This window comes from Petaurus breviceps, unplaced genomic scaffold (genome assembly GCF_028583685.1).
Source record: "Petaurus breviceps papuanus isolate PSGF00001 unplaced genomic scaffold, PetGlider_PUasm1.0 174, whole genome shotgun sequence".
NCBI lineage: Eukaryota > Metazoa > Chordata > Mammalia > Diprotodontia > Petauridae > Petaurus > Petaurus breviceps.
Window position 1 is genome coordinate 40,721,038 of NW_027185761.1, and position 27,655 is coordinate 40,748,692.

Here is a 27,655-nt window from a genome sequence, read left to right on the forward strand (position 1 = left end):
TAAGCAGTAGAAATGACTTAGGGCCTCAGTGGCTAATCTCTACTCACTCATCAACATTTACTACCTGATGATCTCTCAGGTCTTTAGTTTCCTCTTCTGAAAAATGAAAGGGTTAGAAAAGATAATTTCCAAGATCCTTTCCAGCCCTAAGTTTTTATGATTTCATGAACTGATGGTGAAGACCATATTTTCCTTGCTTGTTGAGGAGACTGGCATGTGGTACCAAATTAAAAGCCCTCCCAGGGTCTAGGTAGATTGTATTTATTGCTTCTGTCCTTATCTACATGACCTGCCACTTCATCATAAGAGGAAATTAAATTGACCTAGAGTAATTTGCTCTTTAGAAAGTTAGGCTGAGTATGACCCATTTACCATCTTGTGGTGTCCTAGGGGGTTTCAAAGTTCATTGATTTGTTTTAGGAAATGTCCAGGTACTAAAGTTAGACCAAATGTCCCATGATGCCTGGACCCTGGCTGTCCTTCTTTTCTTCCTTAAAGGTCACTGTTAATTTCTTATTTACACAAACTTCAACAAAGCAACACACCATCATGGAAAGAGCAGTAGGGAACTGGTCATCACAGGACCTGTTTTGAATGCAGTCTTGGTCACTACTGGTGACAGAGGATTTGAGCTCAGTACTTTCTGACTCCAAGTTCAGTACTTTATGCACTATACCATGCTGCTTCTGGAGCACTGAAGTTGCATTTTCTGTAGTGGAACTGGGGAGCAGAGACATTGCTTCACCACTTTGGGCTTCAGTTTCCTTCTTTGCAAAATGAAGGAGTTTGGACTACTTGACCTTCAAGTTCTCAAGCTATGATCCCATGAGTAAAGACCCACCATCTCCACTCATTTCCCAGTGGAAACAAATTGCAACTCTATTGTATCAAAAGAAATTACTAAAGCTTTATTAACAATAACTCCAGGGAGGCAGCTTGGCATAATGGACAGAGACCTGACTTCAAAATCAGGAAGGCCTGGGTTCCAGTCTTGACCTAGACTGACTGGGTGATCTAGGTAAGTCACCCTCTCAGTGTTTTGGACTAGATGACTCTCTAAGAGGATAATGGGCAGAGAAAATGCTGCCTGAATTAGCAGAAAGAGTTTCCTCACTGGGGATTTCCATGTAGTATGTGGAAAAATATATGGAAATGGGAAGTATACAGGGCCTACACCAAGGGTGCCACTCATCCAGTCCCTCTCTTTATCTATGACAATGAACCCATAAGACCTAGAGGACACTGTCTGTCTCTTCCCTGGACAAAGGTAGACTGTGACATGTGAGCATGGAGAAGGTTGAACTTGCGTTTTTCTCTGTGTGTGCATATTAATACCTTCTTCCCCTCCAACCTACACAAACACAACAGGGGTACTCCATTATATGGATAACCCACATTGTCAGTAAAGATTTTTAGTGTTCATGGGTGAGACTCTCTTGGCTAAACTGAGACACGTAGCTCCCAGTGACAGTTCATTCATACGATGTAGTCTGGTGTGTTATAATCCATAGAATTGCTCTGATTTCTGCTTACTACCAGTTTGGATACATTCACTATTCACTATTTGTAGTTTTTCTTTTTGAGTGTAACTACCATTTGGAAGTAAAGGGTCAAGTCTTCAGGTATAAGTTTAGGATACTCCTTTAAGTTATAGTGAACTGGAAAGTTGTTTGAACCTAAGAAAAACATTCTCTTGGACTAGCGATATTTAGGGGGATAAGGGGACAGAGATCTAATTTCAGCCCAGTACTTCTCTGTCTGTCTCTCTGTGTCTCTCTTTCTGTCTCTCTCTCTCACCAGGGAACACCCCATCTCTCCTCATGGCTCCATCTCTAGCTCCATTTCAGGCAGAAATCAAAGTCTTTCTCCTAGTGAGGTGGGCAAGATCTTTGAGCAACATATTCACACCTCTTGGTGAACCTTATTTAGACAACCCACGTGAACATACAACCAACCTGCATGGACATCACACATTTGGATATTTGGACAGCTCTAACAGTTAGAAAATTTTTCTTGATATTAAGCCTAAAGTTATCTTTTCCCAACTTTCAACAAGCGGGTAGAAGGTAGTGACTTCTACTCCCTGAGACTAAGCAATGCAAGTCTTATACCTGACAGTCCTTGGAATACTTAAATAGTGGATTCTTAACACGTGCATATGCACACAAGCACACACACACATACACACACACATCTTCTCTTTTGTAAGTAGACCATCCCTAAAACTTTCACCTAAACCTCATGACCTTTAAAAAGCCCTTCCCCATTCTACCTGGCTTTCCTTAGATGACCTCTGTATCAATGGCCTTCCTAAAATGTGGCTTCAATTCATTTCAAAAACGTGTTTTAGATGTCTATAATGCTGGCGAGAGCATAAAGGATTAAAAAAAATTCCTGGCCCCTCTGGAAGAGGTAACCATCTAATAATCGTACATATAATAAAACAGTATAATAATATATAGATAAGAATCATACAAGATTTATCATTGCAACAAAGGAGAGATCTAGACAAAGTCCTCTAGGGAAATGTGAGGAAGGAGTAAAAACTTGCAGCTGGAGGTATCAGAGAAGGTTTCATGGAAGATGTGATATCTATACTGAACAATGAACAGGAGTGTGTTGGTAAATGCTTAACAATGGGCTCTCCAAAAACATATTTAATCTGTATTATTAACATTTAATCCATCACTTCATTAATTCCAGACAATCAACACAAACAATAAATCAAGACCTGATTTGTAGCCTTTGCCAGTTTCCAAGGTGCAAAAGCTTATACTGAAAATTTAACAATCAGCTGTCTAGATTCAGTATTAACAGATTCAGAACAGTTCTGGGATTTTCATAGGTGAAGATGGAACTGGGATTTATTCAGGAATGAGTAATGGCTTATAAGAATACATTGAGGTAGGAGATAACATAAAGAATTCTCAAAACAAGTAGCCCAATTTGACCTGGAAAAAAAAGATTATGAAAAATCATAATGGGAAATGAGGCTGGACAGGTCAGTTGGAGTTGGACTGCAGAAACCAAACTAAAGAGAATGTATTTTATCTTATAGGCCATGGGGAGCCACTAATGGTTTCTGAGCGGGGGTTGGTGGCCACAACGAGTCAATATAGCATACATTGCTACAGATTTTACAGATGTGTTTCAGCCTAACTTTGAACAGTGTTTTCAGAAAAGGGAAAGCAGATAGGTCTGTTTTAATAATTTGACAATATAGGTTTGGTTATATATTTCTTAAGGTTGTTAGTGTTAAGGGCAACTGACTTTTAAACTTAGCCAGAACTAGGTTTTGTGACAAAATAGGGGCCTCCCTATTTTGTAGGGACCTTCACCATTGAGTTCCTTCATTGTCCTGTTTTCCTGCAATTCATAATGTCATTAGTAATAGTAGGAAGGAACTTGAACCTTGTCTCTGGGTGGCAAGAATCTGAGCTAGTTCCAAATGCTGAGCTGAGGGGAAAGGACAATGTCCTGAGCCTCAGGTTTGGTCAGAAGCGTAATTAACAAACACAGGGGCGAAATTGGACAATTTCCAGGTCTAGTATTTTAGTGAAGACTGACTGAGCATACCAGTCTCCTAGGCTAAAGGTTTAGGTACAAAAAAAAGGGGGGGGGGCGCGGCTAGGTGGTGCAGTGAATAGAGCCCTGGCCCTGAAATCAGGAGGACCTGAGTTCAAATCCGGCCTCAGACACTTACACACACAAAACTAGCTATGTGAACTTGGGAAAGTCACTTAACCCCAACTGCCCTCCAAAAAAAAAAAAGCCAAAATAGAAGAAAGTTTAGTTACTAATACTAAGAAGCTAATAGACAGGTTGCCTATTCCAGGTATATTCCTGGTTTGTGATGAAATTAATTCCACAGTGACTTTTCCAAATTAAATTTTTGAATATGTTACTTTCAGTTCCTACCAATCTCCTCTTGACTTTAAAGATCTGTTAGGTATCTGCTGAATAAGCCTAAATCTAAAAGAATGTAAAAGCTCCTTGAGAGTAGGAGCTATTTCCTTTTTGTTTGTTTGTTTGTTTTTTTAGTCTGTGTACCTCTAAAACCTAAAGTAAAAGTACATCTTTTTAACACCAATATTATCGTATGGTTTTTGAGGCATGTAGAATTGTAGTTTCCGAAGAGCTGAAATTCAGAGCGACCCTAAAAACAATAGAGAAGAAAAGCATCATCAAGACACAAAATGTTGCAAATGAGAAATTACACTGAAGTAGTGTAAAGGATCAATGAACTAATGAAGTAATAAGTACATATTAAGAGCCAGTTACTATGTGCCACCCACTGTACTAAGCACTGGGGATACAAGTAGAAAGAATGAAACAATTTCTAGCCTCAAGGAACTCACTGTTAATGGAACAGCAGAAAAACACATATGAAAATAATGTATCAAAAAAATAAAATTAAAAAAAACAATAAAAAAGAAAATAATGTATCAGGATGTGGGAATGTTCATTGTTGGTGAAGCTGTGAGCTGATCCAACCATTCTGGAGGGCAATTTGGAACTATGTTCAAAGGGCTATAAAAATGTGTATACCCTTTGGCCCAACAATACCACTTCTAGGGCTGTATCCCAAGGAGATCATAAAAATGGGAAAAGGACCCACATGTACAAAAATATTTATAGCAGCTTTCTTTGTGGTAGCCAAAAACTGGAAATCAAGGGGATACCCATCAATTAGGGAAGGGCTATACATTTGTGGTATATGAATGTAATGGAATACTATTGTGCTATAAGAAATGATGAACAAGTGGACTTCAGAAAAACCTGGAAAGATTATATGAACTGATGCTGAGTGAAGTGAGCAGAACCAGGGGAACATTGTACACAGTAACAGCCACAGTGTGTGAGGATTGATTTTGATAGACTTAGCCCTTCTCAGCAATGCAAGGACCTAAAACAATTCCAAAGGACACATGATGGAAAATGCCAGCCACATCCAGAGAAAGAACTATGGAGTCGAAATGCAGAGTAAAGCAGACTATTTTCTTTTTTGTTTTTTTTTCTTTCTCATGGTTTTTCCCATTTATCATAATTCTTCTATGCAACATTACTGATATGAAAATATATTTAATAGGAACATATGTGTAGAGCCCATATCAGATTGCAAACTGTCTTGGGGAAGGGAGAGGGAGAAAATTTAAAATTTATGGAAGTGAGTGTTGAAAACTAAAAAGAAATAATTTAATAAATTGGGGGGAGAAAATAATATATTCAGCTTTAAAAATGCAAGTAAATATATACGCACAGAAAAGAGTTAAAACACCAAGGTAGTTTGGAAGGGAACTAAGGGATCCTGAAATCCTTCATGTAGAAGATGGTGCATTAGCTACCTCTTAAAGGAAGAAATGTATCCTACAAGGTGGAGGTAAGGACAGAGTGCATGCCAGGTAATGGGGCTGGTCAGGGCTAAGGCAGAGAGACTGGAGATGGAGGATTGTGAGTGAGGAACAGGCAGAAATCCAATTTGACTGGATTGTAGAATTTTGGGGGGAGGGAGGATAGGAATATCCAATGAGGCTGGAAAGACAGATTGGGATGAGGTTGTGAAGAACTTTAAAAGCAAAACAGAGGAGTTTATATTTTGTCCCACAGAAGAAAAAGAAAGGCAAAGGAGTTGGCAAAGTAGGGGGAGTCACAGAGAATGTATAATCAGGAAACATAATGATCTGGTCACTTACCTAGGGTAAGGAACAGTAAGACAGGAAGAACAGTCTATTGTTCTTCTGACATTCACAAAATGTGAATAAAAGACAAAGAATGTCCCTAAATATTGCATGCCCCCTAATATCAGTGCCCCCTCCTCTCCCTCCAAAGATATGCCTAGAATATTTGTCCTTCCCCTATCCACCCTTAGGATGGATTTACATTCCTATCAGTTCTAAGAGGGACCCTTTCCTGTCACCTGTCAAGACTAGGGCCAATAAGAGTGCTCTCCCATCAACACACCAAGCCCATGCTCTTGGTGGGTCTCATGTTGAATATACATATACATACACATATATACATATATGTGCATATATGTCTGTATGTGTGTATTATACACTTACTGCCTAGCACAGTGGCTTACACAATCAATAACTTTATTAATACTTGTTCAGTTGAACCAAACCCATATGGCATCATGTCCTTCCCTCAGGAAGGCTTCCCACTAAATGACTTATCTACTTATTAACACAATACTTTTGAAGGCAGAATTATGAGGACACCTGAGGGCAAATCTGGAAGGCCGTGAGGCAGGAGATGGTTGGAAGCCCCAGAGGTAGATGGGCTATAGCCATCTGAGCTGGGAAAGTTCAATCTGAAGCATTCTTCTCTGCTTCTCTCCTTCAACTGTAATAACTAATATTTATATGGTCATTAATCTTGATTATTTAATTTGATCCTCACAATGATCTCAGGGGGTCGGCACAATGGAGAAGTCATACTACTTAGCATATTGGAGCTAGGATTTGCATCCAAATCTTCCTGATTCCTGTATTCACAATGCCACCTGCCTCTCACTGTCTACTTTAGATTACACAGAAAATATACCCAGGATGGGGAACACTTCCCTGAGTGTCAATTTTTTTTCTTTATATTGGTTAATTTTGCAGAACACTTTTCTTTTCTTTTTTTAATATAAGGGATGGCTCTCTAAGTTGGGAAAATGGGAGAGATACATTGTGAAATGTAGGTGATATAAAAACAAAAACAAAAAAATCAATAAAATTTATTTTAAAAAGCAAATATATGGGAGGCTTAAATTTCACATTCTAATGCCAGTGATGTTCACTAACATGAAGAATAGCATAAGATAGTGTTGGGAAGTCAACAACATGTGTGGAAAGCTAGAAAACCAGTTACTCCTCCCCGTTCAAGCTCTCAACCTTCTGGGATTTTCAGCCTTAACAATTAATACCTTATTGTGAATTCATTGATCAGATTAGACCTAGTCAGTCACTGGGTCAGCTAGGAGGGACACAGAAAAGGTAGGTTTTGAAATGATGGGGGAAAGTCTAGAGTTTGGGAGAAAGGGTGCTTGTCTAGGTAGAAACAGTTGGGGAAGGAGGGAGGTCAGCAATGCTTTTCTTTTTCAAAATTGTGTCTAGGACAGACCTCACATTCAAGGAGATCTTCTGGAGGTGTGTGATGAACAAGGGATTTTCACGGTTTTTTCAAAGTGATTTTGTGGATAAGTATCCAAGGTACAGACAAGGGGTTTTGTGGTCTCCTCCTCAATCCTCAGATCAATAAAGGAGAGACCTGGGAGCTGAACTCAAAATCTTTGCATCACAAGCCTGGTGCCTTTCTCACTCAACTGTGACTTTCACTTCGAAAGTCTGTGAGCTTCCAATGCCAGAATTTGGCCCCATCTGGTCCCTCTCACTTGGTATCTTTCAGGAATCCCATGTTACTACATACAGTATGATTTTCTGAAAGGACAGATTTATGTCTTGGATTTTGAGAATTTGTCAGCCTTCGTAGTTTAAATTCTGAAAATACAGCTTCACTAATGGAGTATTTTCAGGGGGATTTTTTCGGAATAGACACAGGAAAAAATCAGCACCTTAAACTCCTGGGAAGGAGAGGCATGATAGAAACCAAACCAAGAGATAATAAAATAACCTGGATGGCTAAATGGTCTCATGGAAATTCTTTCTGAGGCTTTAGAACCAAAAGAAGGTCATTAAATGAAAGGCCACCTTGACTGTGAATGTTACTTTAGAGTATGTACTATATTAAAAATGAACTTCAATAAGGATTATCATTTTACTAGTCACCAAATGAACTATGGAATTTCATTTTCTATATTTATGGTTTTTCTTTTTTTAATCATTTATTTATTTTTTAAAAGGTGAGCTTCAAATTTTCTTGCCCCCTCCCCCACCCATTAAGAAGGCAAACAATATTCTATCAGACGTATATATATATATATAAAGTCATGCAAAATATATTTCCCTATTAGCCATGTTGCAAAAAAAGCAAGAAATACAGAGGAAGTGAAAAAAGTATGCTTCAATCTGTATTTAGACTCCCGTTCTCTTGCTAGAGGTGGATGACATTTTTTATGACGGGTCCTCTGGAATTGTTTTGGATCATTTAGACTTCTGTTTTAAAAACACATGAGCTGATATGTTTATGCAACTTATTCATATTTGGTTGACTGGATGTTATAATGGTTGACTGAAGTACAAACTGTCTCATTTCTGCATTTTCTCTCTCATCTTAACAACAGTTAGAAGCCGTTAACTCAGGAGTCAGCAATTTGGGAAATTGCTGTTTATTCTTTCAAAGTTAACATTAGCTGGCTAGTGTTTAAGCTACTTGGAGTTTGAGTGTGCAAATATATGTGTTCACACCAGCTGGCAGGGATCTATGATCAATGACAGAATTCTCAATTACTTTGTGGTTTATAACACACTTAGTTAAGCTTCTTAACAATACATGATCTACTGAGAAATTGTAACCCTAGATAGAAACCTTTGCCATACACTGATATGCCCTGCTCTACTAATGGCATGATTTTCATTTTCTTTCTCTTTTCTTCTTGTTGGCTTCCAACAAGTGTATTTTGTTTAGTTGCTTCAATAAAAACACAGCGTTTCCCCGGGGCTTCATCATCCTCTCCTGCTTTTCAGTATTTTTATGATATTTATTGTTTTCCAACACTTTACTATGAGATATCATTGCTATGCAGATGTTACCCAGTGCTATCTATCATTTTCCACTTACTCCATTGTAGCAATCCATCCCCATATCATAGCACCTATCCAAATGGCAGCTTGAGCTTTCCACAAATTGTTTAAAGGCTCTCTGGTAAAGATTCTTCTTGGTGGTTTGGCATCTTGCTGGTTGTTTCTGTGGATAATAATCAATATGTCCTATTAGGAAGACAACGCCATATATCACTAAACTTTGACCTCTGCTCCCCGGAGCAGTCCCAAGATGGGTATTCATGCACAGGCAGTACCCATATTATATAACTGCAGTTCTATTTGCTAGGCTTCTTTGAATTAAATTTCCTGGGTTCCAGCAATGACAGAATAATGCAGCTAATGTACAGGCAGGCCTTTGATCTTAACGGAGTGTGTTTCCCTGGTTGGAATGAAAGCAATTACCTTTCTTCTTGATTGATGTCTTTTGTTTTTTTTTTTTACACTGCAATCATTTCCCAATATGCCTGCCCCCACATCTGAATCCTTCCTTGTAACAAAGAAAAAAGTTAAGCAAACCTCTGAAGAACAATTGACCTCATCCTACTGACCACCTACACAACATTCTGCACCTGTAACTCCCTCATTGCTCTACTAAGAAGACAGACATAAATTTCATCATCAATTTTCCCAGATCAAGTTCAATGAGAACAATTGATCTGAGTTCTGATGCATTTTGGTACTGTTTTTATTTACAGTGTTGTAGTCATTATACGTCCTGTTTTTGAGGTTCTCCTTTCTTCCCTCTTCATCATTTCACACAAATCTTCCCGTGGTTCTCTACATTCCTCATAATCATTATTTCTTGTGATGTGCTAATATTCTATTACTGTCATCTATAACAATTCCTTCAACTTTTTCCAAATTGATAGTTACCCCCTTTTCTTTTTTAAAATTTTTTTAAAAAAATATTTATTTTTAGTTTTTAACATTCGCTTCTATAAGATTTTGAGTTCTAAATTTTTACCCCTTCTTAGTTACCCCTTTTCATTTTTTAAAATGTAAAAATATGTATTTATTAATTTTTAGTTTTCAACATCCACCTCTATAAGATTTTGAGTTCTAAATTTTCTCCCCTTCCTAGTTATTCCCTTTCTAATATTTTGCTCCTACAGAGAGTACTTCTGTGAATATGTTAATATTCTTTTCTTTCTGTCACTGGCTTGCTTAGGATATGCCCAGCCTTATAGGGCCTTTTCTCTTTATTTCCAAGATGCTTCAGCTATTTCAGATTAGTATTGGTATGTTTTCATGCATTTACACAGGAACCATATATAAGTGATATATGAAAGCCCTGAGCTTTGTCCTAGGAAATTACAAATAAAAGTATTCAAGCTCTTGGGGAGAACCCCTGACTTCATGCAATTAGTTGAAATAGGTAGCTTTACCTTTTACCCCTGTGAATTAATAATGGGGGTGGGAGTTGGAGTCAGTCCTTAAGCAACTCTTAAGACAGTCCTGAAAACAAGCACTTGCCAATATTTTAAGTCTCAAAGAAACTGTGGGTTTTTAGCACCTAGCACAGAGTTGACAGGAGGCAGTTGGGTGGGGAGTGCATAGAGTGTCAGACCTGGAGTAGGAAGACTCATCTTCCTGAGTTCAAGCCTGGCCTCAGATACCTACTAGCTGTGTGATCCTGGGCAAGTCACACGACCTGGTTTGCCTCAGTTTCCACATCTGTAAAATGAGCTGGAGAAGGAGATGGCAAACCAACCCAGTATCTTTACCAAGAAAACCCCAAATAGGATCACAGAGAGTTGGACATGACTGAAATAACTGACCAAAGACAACGGAGCTGACATGTAGTAGATGTTGGGTTGATTGCCTGGACCTTATAGAGTCAAGCAGAGGCCTAAGGGAACTGCAATTAGCCCTGACTCTTCCCATACCATTTTAATCTTTTAGTCATAGTAATTGATATTTGTCACAGAGTTCATGAGTGCATATTTTATTCTACATTTTGTATCACCTTTAAATGCTATAAGTAAAAGACAGGGATTCTTTGTCTTGTGTACATGTTTAGTCCTAGCACTTACCTGTTAATCATTTGGTGAACCAAATGGAAAATCCTATCAGGTCCTTGGGACAGCTAAAATAAAATAAGCATAATGCTTTCAATTATTTTTGTTACAGTACTTCCAGTTCATTAACTGATCCCTCATTTTACTTTAATGACAACCAGATCTTACCCTTCTAGCTTCGATCAGTCAGAAAGCAATTGTGGTGATTTTTTTTGTGATCCCCAAAATTCTTCCCAACTCTAACAGTCTGTGAGTCAATACAAGTCAAGTCAATGATACTATACAAACATCATTTGTTGGTTAATATCTTTCCTCTGCTTTGTTGACTCTTACTCACCTTTCAGTCCGACAGGCAGTTGATAAGCACTTATTAAATACCTACTATGTGCCAAAAACGGTGCCAAGGGTTGGAGAGACAAAGAAAGAGGAAAAAATAAAAACACCAGCCACTATCTCAAGGCACTCACAAGGAGCCAATATTGCGTACAATTATGTAAAAGTAAGCTATAGAGAGAATAAATGAGAGCTAACCAATAGAGGGAAGGTGCTAGCTTTAAGGGGGATCAGGAAAGGCTTCTAGTAGAATAGAGGGTCAAACGTGAGTCCCTCACTCTGCCTCAGTTTTCTCATCTGTAAAATAGGAATAATTAATAGCATCCTACCTCATGGGGTTGTCGTGAGGATTGAATGAGATATTTGTCAAAAGGGATTAGCATAGTGCCTAGTACAGAGTACTATAAATAAATGCTAGCTATTATTGTGATAATGATGTTTACTATCTAGGTCATCAAGTAGGCACTGAACCATTAATAACCACTCTTTAGGGGTAGCTAGCTGTTCAATGAGTTCTGAATATACGTAACTGCTAGATAAGCTACTTTAAATCCCTCCATTTAATTTCATAAGCATAGCACAAGAGACTTCAACTAAGATATAGATAAATTTACCTACATTATTTCCTTGATCTATTAGACTTTTATTTTTTTAAAGACCAGATCTATGATTTCATTCACAATGGGAACTGGGAATGAGGGGACTCCACTTACCAATGTCTTGGTCACCTGTTAAATTTGTAATCTTAGAGATTCCTGGGACACTGAAAGGTTAAATGATTTATCCAGAGTCACACACAGCCAAGATGTGTCAGAATCAGAACTCAAATCCAGGTCTTCCTATCTCAGAGACCAGTCCTCCATGTTCCCTCACTAGCACCAGCCTCATAAACTTACGGTGTCAAATGAGGAAATGAGGTAAGAATGGCTGTAACATGGTATTTGGGGATCCCTACATCCTTTCCTTAACGTTCAGTACGGTCTCTGGTGCTCTCTGCTTGGAGAGACCATTCCAGTAAATGGTGCACCAGCTCTGTTCCTTCTGCCTGACTCCCCTAAATACCTCAGCTAACTAAGGGCTACATGGAACCACTAATGATGTCAGTAAACAAATTATTTATTAAGAGCTTATACTGTGGAATCCTAACCTCAGCATAACTTCGGGGAGTGCCTCAGCGCCCCAGACTGCAAATTACATAAGAATTGGCGATATGCATCAGTGAAGGGAATTTCTCTGCCAGGAGCTCTCTACAGAATCAGAACATAGTAAATTTCAAGAGAGGTACCATTTCTTCGTTCATCCTGGTATCCTTGGCCAGCATCGATAGCGTTAGCTTTGAGAGAAACGATTTGATCAGTATTCTGGAATAAATGCCTTTTTTTTTTCAGGAGCCAAAATAAAACTTCAAAGAAACTGGAAATGAGTGGTGAGCTTCAGAACCCCCCTGCAGTGTCAATTAGCACCTGTAAATGTTGATCTAAGCAATCACTTGATGGCTACTTCATTAAGTATGTACTTAAATTCTCTGGAGAACTTATTAGTTCTCTGAACAAGTATTTTTTTTTTAATTGTTTCTTTTCTTCCTTTTTCCTACCCCGAGGAAGGGTGTAGAAGTTTCCGTGAAGGCTATCCCAATGGAACCCATGGCTCTGGCCAACATTTTTAAGATCGAAAACAGTCCCCTCCGCCCCCTCCCCCCAGCTCCACTAATCTCTGCCCCTCCTGCCTTTCCCCAGGCTCATGGCTCCTGAGCTTAGATCCCAGAAGTTCTTTGCTGTAATTGATTTTTTCCTTCCTTCCTTCCTTCCTTCCTTCCTTCCTTCCTTCCTTCCCTTCTTCCTCCCTGCTTCCCTTCCTTCCTTCCCTCGATCTTTCCATCCTGACGTCCCTTCCTTCCTTTCCTCCCTCCCCCCTCTCCTTCCTTCTCTCCCCCCCCCCTTCCTTCCTTCTTTCCCTTTTATTTCTAGTTATAGCAGTTTGACCATCTGCTTAGAGAGGACTCATGTCATGATCTTAAGACGTTGGGGAGAATCTATACCAGTAAAAGTACAGAGCCTAAAAGCTGTGATCCTAGATAAATGATATAGTGGACAGGGTGCTTATTTATACCTGGCGTTAGGAAGACCCAAGTTCAAATCCAGTCTCAGATCCTTCTTAGGTGTATGTATTTGTGTGTGTGTGTGTGTGCGCGCGCGCGCGAGTGTGCATGTGTATGTGTGATGCTGGCTGGGTAAGTCACTTAAGCTCTGATTGTATGAGTTTCCTCAATTGTCAAAATCATACAAAACAGCACCTAATTCTGAGTTGTAGGGAGGATCAAAGGAGATGATACATTTTTTTAAAGTGCTTACCGAAGTGACTGGACTGGCACATAGTAGGTACTATATGAATTCATATTCCCTTCCTGCCTAAAGCACTTAGTAAACCTTAAAGCACTATATAAATGCTAACGATTATTACACTAGTGGGATCCAACCATTGCAGGAGCAGAGATCACACAATCACCTCCAAAGCACCTCCATGTGACTGACTTTTCCATCTCTCAAGGTCGGCTTGAGCAAGAGCATAGGAAGGGAGGAGCATAAGGAATTCTCATGGAGCTCAGGAGAACTGCCAATAGAACGGGAGTTAACTGTGCAGCATCATTACTCTATGTGATCTTCTTAATGAGGATTCAGAGATTATGGGGACTGATTGTCCGTTCCATTCCTTCACTTCTCTTGCAGGGGCTTTGTGGAAGAATGAAGTTCCCTCCACCATCAACCAACATGGGTGAAATTCCCCATGGAGTGAATATTTGCCTTCAATGTGATTTTTCTTACCTGCTGAGGGATGGGACCAACCCAGATGCCAGACCCTGTCAAAGTCATCTTTCTCTCAGATCATTCCCAACAGCTTCTTATTTGCCTGACAGTTTAGATTTTTCTTTCAAAGGTTTCCCTGATTCTACATACAGTCTTTCCAGGTTTCCTCTACAGAGCCAGCAATGAATGAATGAGAAAAAATTTATTAAGAGATTTATGATATGCCAGACAATGTCCTGAGCGGTGCCAAAGAAGGTCCTCCTATCATGCTTATAGTAAACCATGGCATTGCTTCTCTTCTCAGTGTGGGGAGCTGCCCTTCCCAGCCAAAATAGTAGGAGGTTCATTTCTCCCCCCATATTGGGAAAAGAGCACCTTTTGGTGGTAGTAGCAATCCTAACGATAATACTAGTAATGCTTGTTTGATATGGTAGATAAAGGGCTGCTTCTGGCATTCACTGGCTTTTTGATTCGTTTGTACATCATTTAACATCTCACTTCCCCCAGGAGACTCTCTAGGATCATAAATTGCAGAAAAGGTACTGACTTGGACTGGGAGAAGGAATTCTTCAACTTTACCAGGTACCCCTTATACAGATGAAATTACAAGTCCAGCCCAAAATGATGAGGAGGAAGACAGTGCTTAAAAGTTTATGAACCACTTTACATCCTTTATCTTATTTGATTTTTTAATCCAGCTGCTATAAGGAATAACCTGATTCTGATTATCTGTGATCTTGGCGTGTGGGCATCCCCATCCCACTCTCACCACCCACAAGCCCATCATGTCTGACTCTTATCCCAGCCCTATGGGGAGTCCATCCGGCGTGTTCTAGCTCCCTTTCTTGTGATCTTTTGACACTCTGTGAAGACCAACAAATAATGAGAGCCATCCAGTTCAGTTATCCCTTGCTGATGCTGCTTAATCAGCCCATAGTAAACACTGCATATTTTTATCTTCACCTCTCCCTTTCCTGACTGTCTGTAGCATGTATTGTCAGTGTAATGATCACTCATGTCACTATAGTGTCTTAACATTTACAAACAGCCTTCCTCACACAACCCTGTGGGAGGTAGTTACGCCATATTATCCCCATTTTACAGATGAGAACACTGGTCTGGCCAGGATTTAACTCAATTCAGCAAGCCTTTATTAAGTACTGTATTCCAGGTACACTGGTTATGAAAATCAGATGGAATTGGATCTCTACTTTCATTGGCATAGGGAACATAGAGGGAGAAAACTCTATTAATGTAGATGGCATTTTCTTTATAATTTATAGTCTTAGGACAGTTGCTTGAGAAGTTAAGTGACTTGTCCAGGATCACACAGCCAGTATGTGGCAGAGGCAATATGGACCCAGGTCTTCCTGGGCACCATCTCACTCTTGGATCAGGCACTGGTATACAGATTAAAAACAACAACAACAACAAACAGTCCCTGCCCTCAAGGATTTTACCTTCTACTGAGGGATGTGTCATACATAGAGACAGGTAAATACAAAGCATGGGCTCAGCTAATATTTGAGGCAGGATGTAAACCTAGGTGTCCTTGTCTCCAGGACCAGGGAAAACCACAATGTCCCACTGTGTCACAATGTAATCAAGGTTTCCTTCAGTTTCATTTCACATTTTATCATATGGGGACCTGCTTTGTGCTCCAATGGTTTCATGCCTGTATTTTCTCCCCAATGAGAAGGTAAGCTGCTTGAAGGCAGGGGCCACATCATCCCCATTTTTCTCCAGAGCATCAACTAACTCAGTGCTTTCTATAAGACCCTCAATACAAGCTTTTTTCTTCTTTTTTTTAGCTCTAGGGGGAAGTTCCTATGTCATTAACTTAGACTTTTGTGACATCACTCAGGACTTTCTCTATCACTCTCCCAATGATCCCCTCCCCTCAGATCCTCCAGTTTCCTTTTATGTGTTGTTTTTCTCCATTAGAATATAAGTTCCTTGGTGGCAGGGACTGTTTCTTTCCTGCTCGGATTTTTATTCCCAGCATTTAGGACAGGACCTGACACCCAGTAAATGAATAATCAATGTTAGCTGAGTGCTTTGTCCCTGAGTATCATCTTCCCTTAAATGATCGGCTTCTGCCAGCTTCTCCAATGCTCACACTTCTAACCTGGAAGCTTCGGCTGACTTTAGTGGAACACTCACTGCCAAAAGCCCTACGGGAGGCCTAGAAGGGCTGAGAATCTGATGCTCGGCTTTCACGTCAGGACACCAGTTTGACCTCCCTGGGCTCCCAGCCCAGTTCTGCATTTTGAGAGGCGTTGTTAATAGCCTGGGGTGCTAGCAGACACTTTCCTTGCAAGGACCTGAGCCACTCCTATCTTTGCCCTTTTCCCACCACCTGAAGCCTTCAGAGACTAGAGGGCTGAAGCTGGCTCCCAACTCAGAAATAATGTTAAGATTTAAAGACATTTAAAGAAAAACCTTTCAAAGATCCAACCAGGATGCTTAGGAGAAAGCAGCTATCTTTGTACTGGACAGAAGTAGGATAGTTTTTGGGTTTTTTTTTTTTTGTGCACAGTAGATAGTTAATATGCATTCTTTAGTCATAAAGTCCTGTGGGGATAAGATGTTGAAGTTAATATTTATATTTGGCATCCAACACAGTGCATAAATAACGGCTTTGATTCCTAGTGCTTTGTTTTAGCTCAGTTCAGGTGCAGATCCATTCCGTGGACCTTTGCTCCCCAGGGTGGTGCAATCCAGATGTTCTGCGGGGGTGATGAACCTGGGTTGAATGTGGGGGGGGTCCAAGTTGCTCTGTGGCAAGAGATGTTCCCTACCCTCTGTTCCAGAGGGAGCCATGGACAGTAGACTTGGACTTGGTCCCATTTTCATAACCAGAGTCCAGGAACAGTAGCAGCTGCAATTGCTACTAAGGATGGGGGAACATTCAGTTGGGAATCAAGTGGTTGCGGGTGGGGGTGGGGGGGTGGGGCAGTGGGAAAAAAGGAGGGTAGGGTTTGAATATGCTTAGCAGTTCATGCTTGGATTACACTAAGGGATTCTGCAGCATGAAAAAAAATTAGTCTATTAATGGAAGCCCTGACTAACGTGGCATGTGTGACCAAATGAGCCACAGAAGTGACTGTTACATTTTATTAAAGAAGGCTTTGTAGAATTGAATTGCACAAACAGGTTGTACAAATCCTACACTCTTCCTTCAAAATGTACATATAGGAAGGTTGTAGTTTGTGTATTTGATGCAAAGGACATATGTTCATTTTGTTCAAAATATGTTAGAGGGGAAAATGTCCAAATAGAAATAAGATGCTTGCATACGAACAAATACTCCCAAACTGAGTTACACATTTCTAATTTAAAGTATCCCACTTTAGCACCACCCATCAATGATGGAGAGAAAGTCTTTTCATTCACAGATTGTGGAATACTACTGATTGTTATTCTTTCAATGGGAATTAAAAGAAACTACTTAAATGGAAATTTTTAGGAAGGTACATCTCATAATGTTTAAGTGAACAGATTCTCAAACTTTTCAGTCTTAGGATCCCTTTACATTCTTAAAATGAGGCACTTAGGTGGTTCAATGGATAGGGTCCAGAAGTCAAGAAAACGTGAGTTAGAATCTAGCCTCAGACACTAGCTATGTGACCTTGGTCAAGTCACTAAATCTCCTTTTCCTCCGTTGTAAAATGGGGATAATAACAGTACCTCTCCACCATATATAAAGAACAGCTCTTGCCATAGAGCAGATATCTGCCAAGGTTATTGTGAGGATCAAAAGATAGTACTTATAAAGGCTTGGCACACAGTAGACATTCAATAAATGTTTATTCCTCTCCCACCCCTTAAAAATTATTGAGGACCCCAAAGAGCTTTTGCTGATGCAGGTTATATATATAAATTTATCATATTAGAAATCAAAACTGATGCTTAAAATATTTATTTGTTTAAATAACAATAATAAACTCAGTATGTGTTAACATCAATACTGTTTTTTATGAAAAAAACTATTTTCTCAACAAAGAAATTTAGTGAGAAGAGTGGCATTGTTTTTCATATTTTTGCAAATCTCTTTAACACTTAGCTTAATAGAAGACAGCTAGATTTTCATATCTATTGTGATACACTGTTTTATTTAAAATATATGAAGGGAATCCAGTCTCTTACATATAAATATTTGGAAAAGGGTGGGGTGTGTTAGTAGACAAATAACATCTTAGTGTTGTAATGAAGATAAATTTGACCTTGGACACTCATTTAAAGGGTTACGGAAATCACACTTTGAGATCTATTGGTTTAATGGAAAGAACTCTGTACTGGGAGTCTGGAGGCCAGGGTCTTGCCCTAGATTTTCCACTAACTTGCTGTGTAACCTTTGGGGAAATGACTTAAATATTGTGGACCTCCATTTCTTCTATAAAATGAAGAAGGGTGTATAATCATAGAATTGTAGATTGAGTTGGAAGGAATCCTCACCCAAAGCCATTGACAATAACCAGATAGAGTCAACTGATCTCACTTTGAAGACCTCCAGTGACTGAAAATTTACTACCCCATCAAGGACACCCATTCTATCCTGAGAAAACTGGAATTTTTAGGAAATTTAAAATCTAATGAGCAAAAATCTACCTTCCTGTAATGTCTCTACTTTGATCTGAGTTCTGCCCTTCCTAGGTTGAATTTGAAGACCTCTAGGGCAAATTTCTGCTCTAAAATTCTATAATTAAACTTTGGTCAGTCTAGCATTTATAATTAAATGACAAAAGACAAACATCAGCATTCTGAAATTATTCTCCTCACCCTATTAGTGCCAGGATTTTGAGATGGAGGTCAAACCCTGGTATTGTTTGCTACCTGTTAGATGGTGGATCTCTCTGGGCTTCACTTTTACTCATCCATAAAAGAAGGGGTTGATCTGGATGACCTTAAGGTCCTTTTTAGGTCTAATTCTATAAGCCTATGACTAGTTGAGTGAGCAATCCAGGTTTGAATGTATGATGAATACTGGCTAGAAAATGTTGGAGAAGTATGACAGATTTATGTTGAAATAAGCAACCCATCTTTTAGAAATCCCTGATTAAAAAAAAAAACTAAACGAATCCCTTTAAAACAGGAAATTGAAAAGAGATGAGCAAAGATGAGGGAAGCATGTGAGGAGAGAAGAAAGTTTGTATTCTCCAGTTGCTGAAGGTTGACTTTTTTTTGGTTTTAATTATACTAATAAAAATCACATGTGCTCAACAATTTCTGAAGCTCCTATTTATTTCATCCTTACAACAGCTCTACAACATAGGCAGGACAAGTATATGATATTCATTTTATAGGTAACTAAGGTGAGGCTCAGGGAACACCACTGACTTATGCAAGTACACCCAGCTAATAATAAGTGTCAGAGCCTGAATCAAACCCAAGTCTCCTGGTTCCAAATCTAGTACTGTTGCCCCTGCCCCCTCAACCTCCCAAGCAAAGGTACTGCCTTCAATTGAGAATTGAAATAAATAAAGGCATGGCAATCTATGCTTGACAGCCCTCCAATTCTCCTCATCTCAGTCCAAAAGAGTGGTTGCAGTTTTCAAAAAATGGAAGTGTGCATCAGGAGTGAATCCCCTGGGATATTTTTCCATTATCATTAAAGTCAAGATTTTAAATCTACTCTGTTGGGCAGGTCCTATTGAAAGAATATTCCTCACAATCAGTCATCAAATTTCTAAGTTAAAAATGACTCTCAGAAGTTGTTTATTCCATATCTGGAAAAATTCCCTCTACAACACGCCCCCAAAAGTGTCTATTCAGTCTTTGCTTGAGGACTTCCAACAAAGGGAAACTGACAACCTCCTAAAGCAGGAAAACCAGTTATCCTGAAGGGGCTCTCCTCAGGGGGAATCTGATGAGTTGTTTGTCATCTACCCAGGTCAGAGGGCTGACTGATATCAGGACAGGTGGGAATCTTCACCAGACTTCTCTTGGGATTCACTCTTCCCTGGTATACATAGTTCACTATTTTTCAGGTCATTACATGGCTCCTCCTTCTTCACTTGGTAGCATGGTGGGCCAAATGGGCTGGTGGTTGTTGTTGAGTTGTGTGACCCTTTGTGACTCTGTATAGGCTTTTCTCGGAAAAGATACTAGAGTGGTTTGCCATTTGCTCCTCCAGTGGATTAAGGTAAATAGAGGTTAAGTGATTTGCCCAGGGTCACACAGTCAACTGAGTGTCTGAGGCTGGATTTGAACTTGGGTCTTCCTAACTCCAGTCCCAGCACTCTATTTACTCAATCACCTAGCTGCCTTCAGCTGGGCTGGTGGTACATTATAGCAAATATTGTGAAGGAAGGCAAGAGACTAATGCAACTATCTCAAAGACAATTAATAAATTCTTCTTGGCTGATTGATTAGTATTATTGAATAGTATACTATTCAATCTAATAGGAAAGATGGACAGCTAGGTAGTTCATTGGATAGAGTGTTGGGTCTGAAGTCAGGAAGATTCATCTTCCTGAGTTCAAATCTGGTGTGACTCTGGGAATGGCAAACCACTGGGGTGTCTTTGCCAAGAAAACCCCAAATGGGGTCCTGAAGAATCAGACACAACTGAAACAACTGACTGAATAACAAGAATAGGAAAGACAGTGTTCTCACTATGTTCCTTTTAGGACACACATCTTCTTTCTACCTCAGCCCCATAAAGGTTCCTTCTGCTTAGTTCTGAATAGGGGATGAGGCAGAAACGAGATTGATTTCATTTTAATAGGCAACTGGAAAGGGGCAGCTCCTCCCATGAGTTCAGCCAATCACGTTGGGGGCAGTCCCAGTCCCCCAAAGACAATCACCCTCTAGACAAAGGAACAATTGGACACATCCACATTCTCAGTAGGGACCTGTGGATCCGATGCCCCAAAGAGTCCCCACCTTATAAACTCATTCAGTTTCTTGAGGAGCTAATTAAACTGATGAGGGAACACCACTCCTTGACCCCTCCTTTGCTTCCATTAAAGCTAAATTTTGCTCTTTGTATCTTTCAGTCCTTGATCATAGCTGTGTCTTCTGAGGTCAAACAGAACAAACCTTTCTAGGGATAGCACCTCCATGTTAGCTATCTTGTCCCCCCCAAGCCTTCTCTTCTCCAGGCTGAACATTCTTCTCCAGAAATTTTTTTTTTAAAACAATAATAACTGACCTACCCACTCCAATCTTCCATTTAGTTGTCAAAGTGAATTTCCTAAAGAACAGGTCTGACTATGTCACCTTTTCCTTCCTCTACCCCAAATAAACTCCAGTGACTCCTTATTACCTATAAAATGCTTCTTGGCATTTAAAGCCCTTTGCAACTTGTCCCTTTGATTCCTTTCCAGTTTTTTAATCCATACATTCCAGTGTACTGGCAGATGTCACCGGTCTTCCTGCTGTTCATCTCATAGGACACTCCATTTGGCTGTCCTTCATGCATGGGGGCTGTCTCCCTCTTCATGTCAAACCTCCTCACTGCTGGGGCCCCCTTCAATGGTCAGGTCAAACCCCAACTTCTGCAAGAAGTTGCTGTGGTTCTATTTCCTCTTCCCTCTCCCCCAACCCAGGTCCCTTTCTGACATTACCTTTGATTTGCACTATAGTAACATATTTTCATGTTATATCCCTTACTAGAATGTTAGCTTCTTGAGGGCAGGAACCCTATTTTTTAATTTCTTTATATCAGGATTGCATTAGCACTGCATCTGGTGAACTATAAATGCTTGTTAACTGGCTGATTGATTTTTATATGATTAAGGACTACAAAAGGCATGATATGCCTTATTTCCTCTGAGACTCACAGTGTCTTGTGAAGGAGATGCCACAGATGTTACTAGCTCCATCTTACAGATGAGGAAACTGAAATTCATGCCTAGTACACATCACACAGTCTCTCCTGACTCCATGTCCAGTGTTCCTTCTGGTGTGATGAAATTTGTACTTTCAAAACTCTCAATGATCATCCCATCAGTTACAGCAGGATTTATAGAGGGAACCACTCACACAGTGGAAATCACAGATCCTTTAAGTTTTAAAGTCTAGATCTGCTGACTGTAGTTTACACAGTTTACATAGTAGCTCACCTCAAAAAAAAAAGCTGCTAAATGTCAAAGCTAGAGAGTAGCTGAAGCAGCACCAAGAATTCAGCCAGACTTCCCTCCGGCTAATTTGCTCATATGAATCATCTCAAGATACCCCTAAGAGAAATGAGCCCAAGTCTCTCTGATACTTAGTTGCTCAGGGAGATATTTCCCCCTTTTAAGCCATGAGAGAAACATTTGGTGGGAAATAAATATTGTCTTAGCAACTAGAATTGAATTCTTAACCTTTTCACATTCATTCATTCAATCACTGAGACCCTAACCACACAAGGACATTTCAGGATATTGTCTCATTTAGGGATGATCAGTTTCCCAGTACAAATGCTCAGATCCCCTCTCCCCCACATCCTAAGATATAAAAGATTAACTTTTATATCTAGATCTGTATCTATATCATCTATCCATCCATCTATCTATCTATCTATCTATCTATCTATCTATCTATCTATCTATCTATCTATCTATCTATCTATCTAAAAATCTTAATTCCAATTAGTGTAAAAATCCTTGAACAGGGCCTTGTTTATTTTTTAAGTGACATTTTTCTAGTCAAGAGCTGATACCATTTTTAACACGGGTGTGGTATGGGTTCAGCCTGTGGCATTTTCGTAAAGACTCTCACCATCTTACCTCTGTTAGTTAATCCCAAAGTCTGACATCCTGAGACCCAAGACAGTCAGAACTTTATTCCTTTGTCGTGTAGTGCTTTCGAATGTAAAGTTGAGAAGCTGCTTTTGCAATTTGACTGTTTGTTCTCTTTAATGATCTCCTCTTGCTTCCTTGCTCCTGCCTAGGTAGGGCTGGCTGTTCTGGGCAGAAGAGTTTGAAGGAGGGCTTGGGCTCCTGGCATACTGCTCAGGCTGCCTGGACCACCTTTCTTTTCCCTCCTTCTGTTTTTTTTTTTTTTACAGGTGTTTTCCCTTTATCTTGCCTTTGGTGTGAGCTTTGTTCTATACAACAATGGTTGCACATTCTCCTTTTGGAGTTGAATGTGGTGATCTCTATTCCCCTCTCTAAACTTGGTTGCTCCATAACTAAAAGGGGTCACAATAGGTCACTCACTCTACCTGGCTCACTTTAGCGTTCCTAGGCTCAGACAAGCCTCCACAACAACAGCGATCTGCTCCCAAACTACAATGCCCACTGCCATGATAGGAGCTACCTCCCCTAGCCCAGTGAAACTAAAGTCTGGAGAGCCTCTGATTCAGAGGACCACCCCATCATTTTATATTCTATCCCATATGTTTGGAGTCAATCCAACAGACTTTTACTGAACTCCTACTATGTGCAAACCATGGTACTAGGTCATAGGGATAGAAAGAAAAAAAAAAACCCTGAGTGCCAAAAGTTTCTTGAGGCTAATTTTAACCAGCATCAATAATTAACATAAAGGTAGATAAAGTCCCCACCAACAAGGCCAAGTGCAGCAGGGGGTAACTACTGTCACAGGGACTAAAAAAAAAAAAAAACACATCTACGATTATTTAGAAACTATAGTTAAAATGACATAGTTTGTGTTTGGTGTGGGGACTCTTTCTGTGAAAACTTCAAGACTGTATCTTTCCAAGGACCTCTTTCCAGGGCTGCTTGAGATGCAAAATGTCCACACCACCACTCCCCACCCTCTCCCCTCCACCTTACTTATCTCTGTTTCCCCTCCTCCTCCTCCTAATTCCTTTGTTCCTCCCTCCCTCTCTCTCTTTTTCTTCTTTGGCATCCATAGGCAGGAAGGGTCACAACCCTGGGAGTTCTCTGGACTAAAGAGGTTGCTGACCCTTACTCTAAACAGGGATGGTATTTCTCTGGCTGGGTGCAGGGTGTGCCTAGTTAGAGTACATCATGTGCTGAATAAGCTTAGGTGAGACACTCTCTCTCGGGCCCTGTTTTTTGTTTCATTAACACCCCCCCCCCCCCCCCACTTCCTCCTCCGTTATAGCTCCAGCTATAAGATGGATGGATGGAAGTCTTCACTCTTATTCTGATTGGGTTAGCCTTCTACTGAATACTAATTATAATAATAACACCCTGTGCATAAACAGGGTCTAATCTCTAGGGATCTCCAGCAGGCCTGTCCTAGCTTCCCAGTCTCCCAAATCTCAATTTTTCTTCCTATTCTTTCTACTACTATTGCCTAAAAAAAGCATCACCTAATCTCTTTGCTTTCCTGAAAGAAGGGTATTACATGGAAGGTATATGGTATTTATATTTCTTTAACCTATTTATAATTCTATTAGTAATGGGTTACACACATCATGGCCTCCTGAATTAAGGTGGTGACATTCTTCCTTTCAAGGGGATTCAGGAATGCATTGTTTATGTATGAGTGGGTTACAGTATAGGACCACAGGTTTAGAGTGGGAGGGAACTGCCAGATGCCATCTAATTGCATAGTGCAAGCTTTTATGTACGTGAGCTAGTGGAACCCCACAATCACCCTGGGTGGGTGTCAGCATTGCGGGTATTATTATCCCCATTGTACAGCTCATAGGTTGTGTTTTGCTCAAGGTCACACAGTTGGGCTGGGATTCAAACCCAGAGCCTTGGCCTACCCATTCAGCGTTCTTTCCCGTGCACCCCCATATCAGAAGCTGGATTTGAACCCCAATCTTCCTGACCTCGTGGATTCCAGCCAGAAATTTCCCCCTTTACAAAGTGATTTAGCCCTAACCTGCCCTTAAAGAGAAAGCTTTCATGGAAAACGTGAACAATATCGAAGACGGTGCAATGAAGCACTCGGCTGAATGCTGCCTATTGCCCGCGGGGCCGGGGAGGGGCCCAGGGAACGAGGGATCCCAACCGGCTTAAGTTCGGGTAACACTTGAAGACGGCATGCTTGCTTCGCTCCCCTTCCTCTCCCTCCAACTGAGGGCACCCTCGTCTGCACCAGGCTTGGAATATCCTGCCTCACGCATTGCCCCTGGGCGTGCACACACCTCCGGCCCTCCCTGCGATCTGCTCCCGCCGAGAGCCGCGAGCTCAGTGACAGGGTGGGCAAGGAGGTTTCCAGCTGGGGCTACCCTTCTGCAGCAGCTCCTCAGTCTGGCTGCACGCCAGGCAGGAGTGCGGCCAGGTACGGAGCAAGGGTCACGCACGCACTGCCCCGCAGGCACCCCCTTGGCTTGGGGGAGCCCGAGGGGCAGACCGGTTGTCCGCACCCGGGTGGAGCGCAGCCGAGACCCAACCCAGCGTCCGAGGGGCGTTCGCTAGGCCATTCCTCCAGACCGGGCGAGTGCAAGGCTGGGGGCAGGGGACCCCCATGCATGTGCTCCTCTCCCTCCCCAGCTAAGTGCTGCGGTGAACTACTTCCTCTCTCTGACTCTGGGTGGTGGTTCCCTGACAGCCCACCGGAGGGTTGGAGGCACATGCCTCAGAAGCCATGCAGACTCCTTTCTTTCCAATCTCTTGTCGTTCCTCCCTTCCTCCTTCCGTCCTCTCCCTAAGTCCTGCTAAGTCTCGGCTTGGTCATACAAGGGGCGCCTCCTCTAAGCCCCGGCTACGTCCTCTTCCCCACCAAGTCCCGCTTGGGGATCCTCGGTTAGACGAGAATAAGAGAATGGCCACCTTCAAAACAGCTTCCTGGGTTCCAAGTGTGGGCCGGGAATGCAGACCCGGGGCTGAGTTGGGGGGGAGGTGGAAGGGCGGGGATCACACACCGACGTCCCCCTGCACAGATGTACACACAGATCTGCGTCCAGAGACGCACAGACACGTGCACGGACACATGCACAGACAGACAGACACACACATATACACAGACACACGCACAGCAATAGAGCCAGGCGTCGGTACAAACGCACACACAACACACACAGAAGCAGGCTGAACCCTAAGAAATACACATGCACACGCATGCACACACAAGCAAAAGGGCACATGCATGCATGTCTGCATGCATGCATGCACGCACGCACCCACGAGCCCCCCCCCACCACCGCGCACACGTCCGCAGATCTCTCCCCCCCCCCGCTTCTTCCCCTCCCTTCTCTCCCCCTCCCCCTCCTCTCGGAGCCTCCCCCTCCCCTCGTCGAGAGGCCGCGCGCCGCCATTGGTCCGCCGGGCTGGTGACGCGCGGCGCTCGGCCCCGCCCCCAGTCAGTCACTCGGCGGAGGCGGCGCTGGCGGGGACTAGTCTCGTCCGGAGACTGGCAGCGGCGGCGGCGGCGGCGGTAGCGGCGGCAGCAGCGGCACCAGCAGCGGCGGCGGCGGCGGCAGCAGCAGCGGCGGCCGGAGCTCGAGCCCGGGCGGCTTGGGGAGGGGGAGGCGAGGAGGACGGCGGCGGCGAGGACGGCGGAGGCGGCGGCGGCCGCGGCGGCGACGCGGCGGCGGGCGGCGTTTCGTTTCTCCTCAGCGCGGCCCCTGTTTTGCGGAGGGGGGGGCGGGGGGAGAGCCCATCCATGACCATGGGCGACAAGAAGAGCCCGACCAGGTACCTGCTCCCGCCGCTCGGGCCGGGGCCGGGGGGAGGGGCGGGGGGGCGAGCAGCGGCAGGAGGAGGAGGAGGAGGAGGAGGAGGCGCCCACGACTAGGCCCCGCCGCCGAGTCCGGGCCGCGGCGGCGGCGCGCGCGGTGGGGGGGGCCCGGAGGAGGAGGCGCCGCTAAGATGGACGTCGGCCCGGGGCGGGCGGCGGGGAGGCGGTGTCTGCCGGCCTGCCTGCCTGCCGGCGGGGCCGAGCGCCGCCTCCTCAGCCGCCGCCGCCTCGGCCGCAGCCATGGCGGCTCCTCGTCCCCGACCCTCCCAGACAAAGGGAACGGCTTCCCCAGGTGGGGAGGGAGCGAGGGCCGAGGAGGACGCCCGGGGGGGGGGGGGGCCCCCTGGGGGGCCCCCCCCCCGGGGCGGGGGGGGGCCGGGGGGGGGGGGGGGGGCGGTGCGGGGGCCCCCCCCCCTGCGGTCAGCCCAGCCCGGCGAGGGGGGGGGGTGTCCCCGCCCTTGTCGGGCCTGGGCCAGGCTCCGGGAGTGGGCCGGGGCGGAAGTGGGGGGGGGGGGGCGCCCGCTCCCGAGAATTGGGCTCTCACCCGTGCGTGTGTTTGTTGTTCTCCCTTCCCCCTCGCCTCACTCTGCCAAGGCCAAAAAGACAAGCGAAACCTGCGGCCGACGAGGGATTTTGGGATTGTAGCGTCTGCACCTTCAGGAACAGCGCGGAAGCCTTTAAGTGCAGCATCTGTGACGTGCGGAAAGGCACCTCCACCAGGTACGGGCCGTGCCGCGCCGGGGAGGGGGCCGCCCCCACGCACGCACGGCACCCACTTGTTGATGCGGGTGCTGCGGGCCGGAGCCGGGCTTGGGGGGAGCACCGAGCGCCGTGGGCAGAGCTGGCTCCCGCACGTCTGTGGGCAGTTAAAACGGAATTCGCTTTTTGTCGTGGGCATAAAACCCCAAGGGTGTTTTAAGTGGGCTCTGGTCGTCCTGCGGTGCAGATGCCACAGAGCTTGGTAGAGAATGGAGTTTGGGTGTTTGAAAGGCTTTGTTGTTTTATAATGGTGAAACTGGTCACCCTCAGGGATACCGGGTAATGCTTGGTTTTGGGAGTGATAGAATGTGTAAAAAGAAGGGCTGATGGTGGTGGAGTAGAGTCCATACTCGCTGGAGTCTTCGTAGCTTAATTTTTGTGTGTGTGAGATAACATTTGGAGAAACTGATTACTTTGGAGCGTTTTTCTTCTCTGTTTTCTTTGAACAGAATTTGGTCCAGTGTTATAATTTGGA

At 42.9% G+C, this 27,655-nt stretch overlaps 1 protein-coding gene and 1 long non-coding RNA gene across 2 annotated transcripts in view; one reads left to right on the forward strand and one right to left on the reverse strand.

The window, feature by feature from the left end:
• Nucleotides 1-2,656: 2,656 nt before the first annotated feature.
• LOC138158125 (uncharacterized) lies at nt 2,657-27,104 on the reverse strand. The gene is made up of 4 exons (XR_011167559.1): nt 26,966-27,104; nt 10,745-10,797; nt 8,728-8,853; nt 2,657-4,156 (listed from the first exon to the last, which is right to left on the reverse strand). It is a non-coding gene; the product is annotated as an uncharacterized lncRNA (long non-coding RNA).
• The window catches only part of RYBP (RING1 and YY1 binding protein), a 76,214-nt gene continuing 74,783 nt past the window's right edge, over nt 26,225-27,655 (forward strand). The window contains exons 1-2 of the mRNA XM_069084091.1: nt 26,225-26,378; nt 27,016-27,141. Coding sequence (XP_068940192.1) covers nt 26,347-26,378; nt 27,016-27,141 — 158 coding nt within the window. The 5' untranslated portion in view covers nt 26,225-26,346. The remainder of the gene's footprint in view (nt 26,379-27,015; nt 27,142-27,655) is intronic.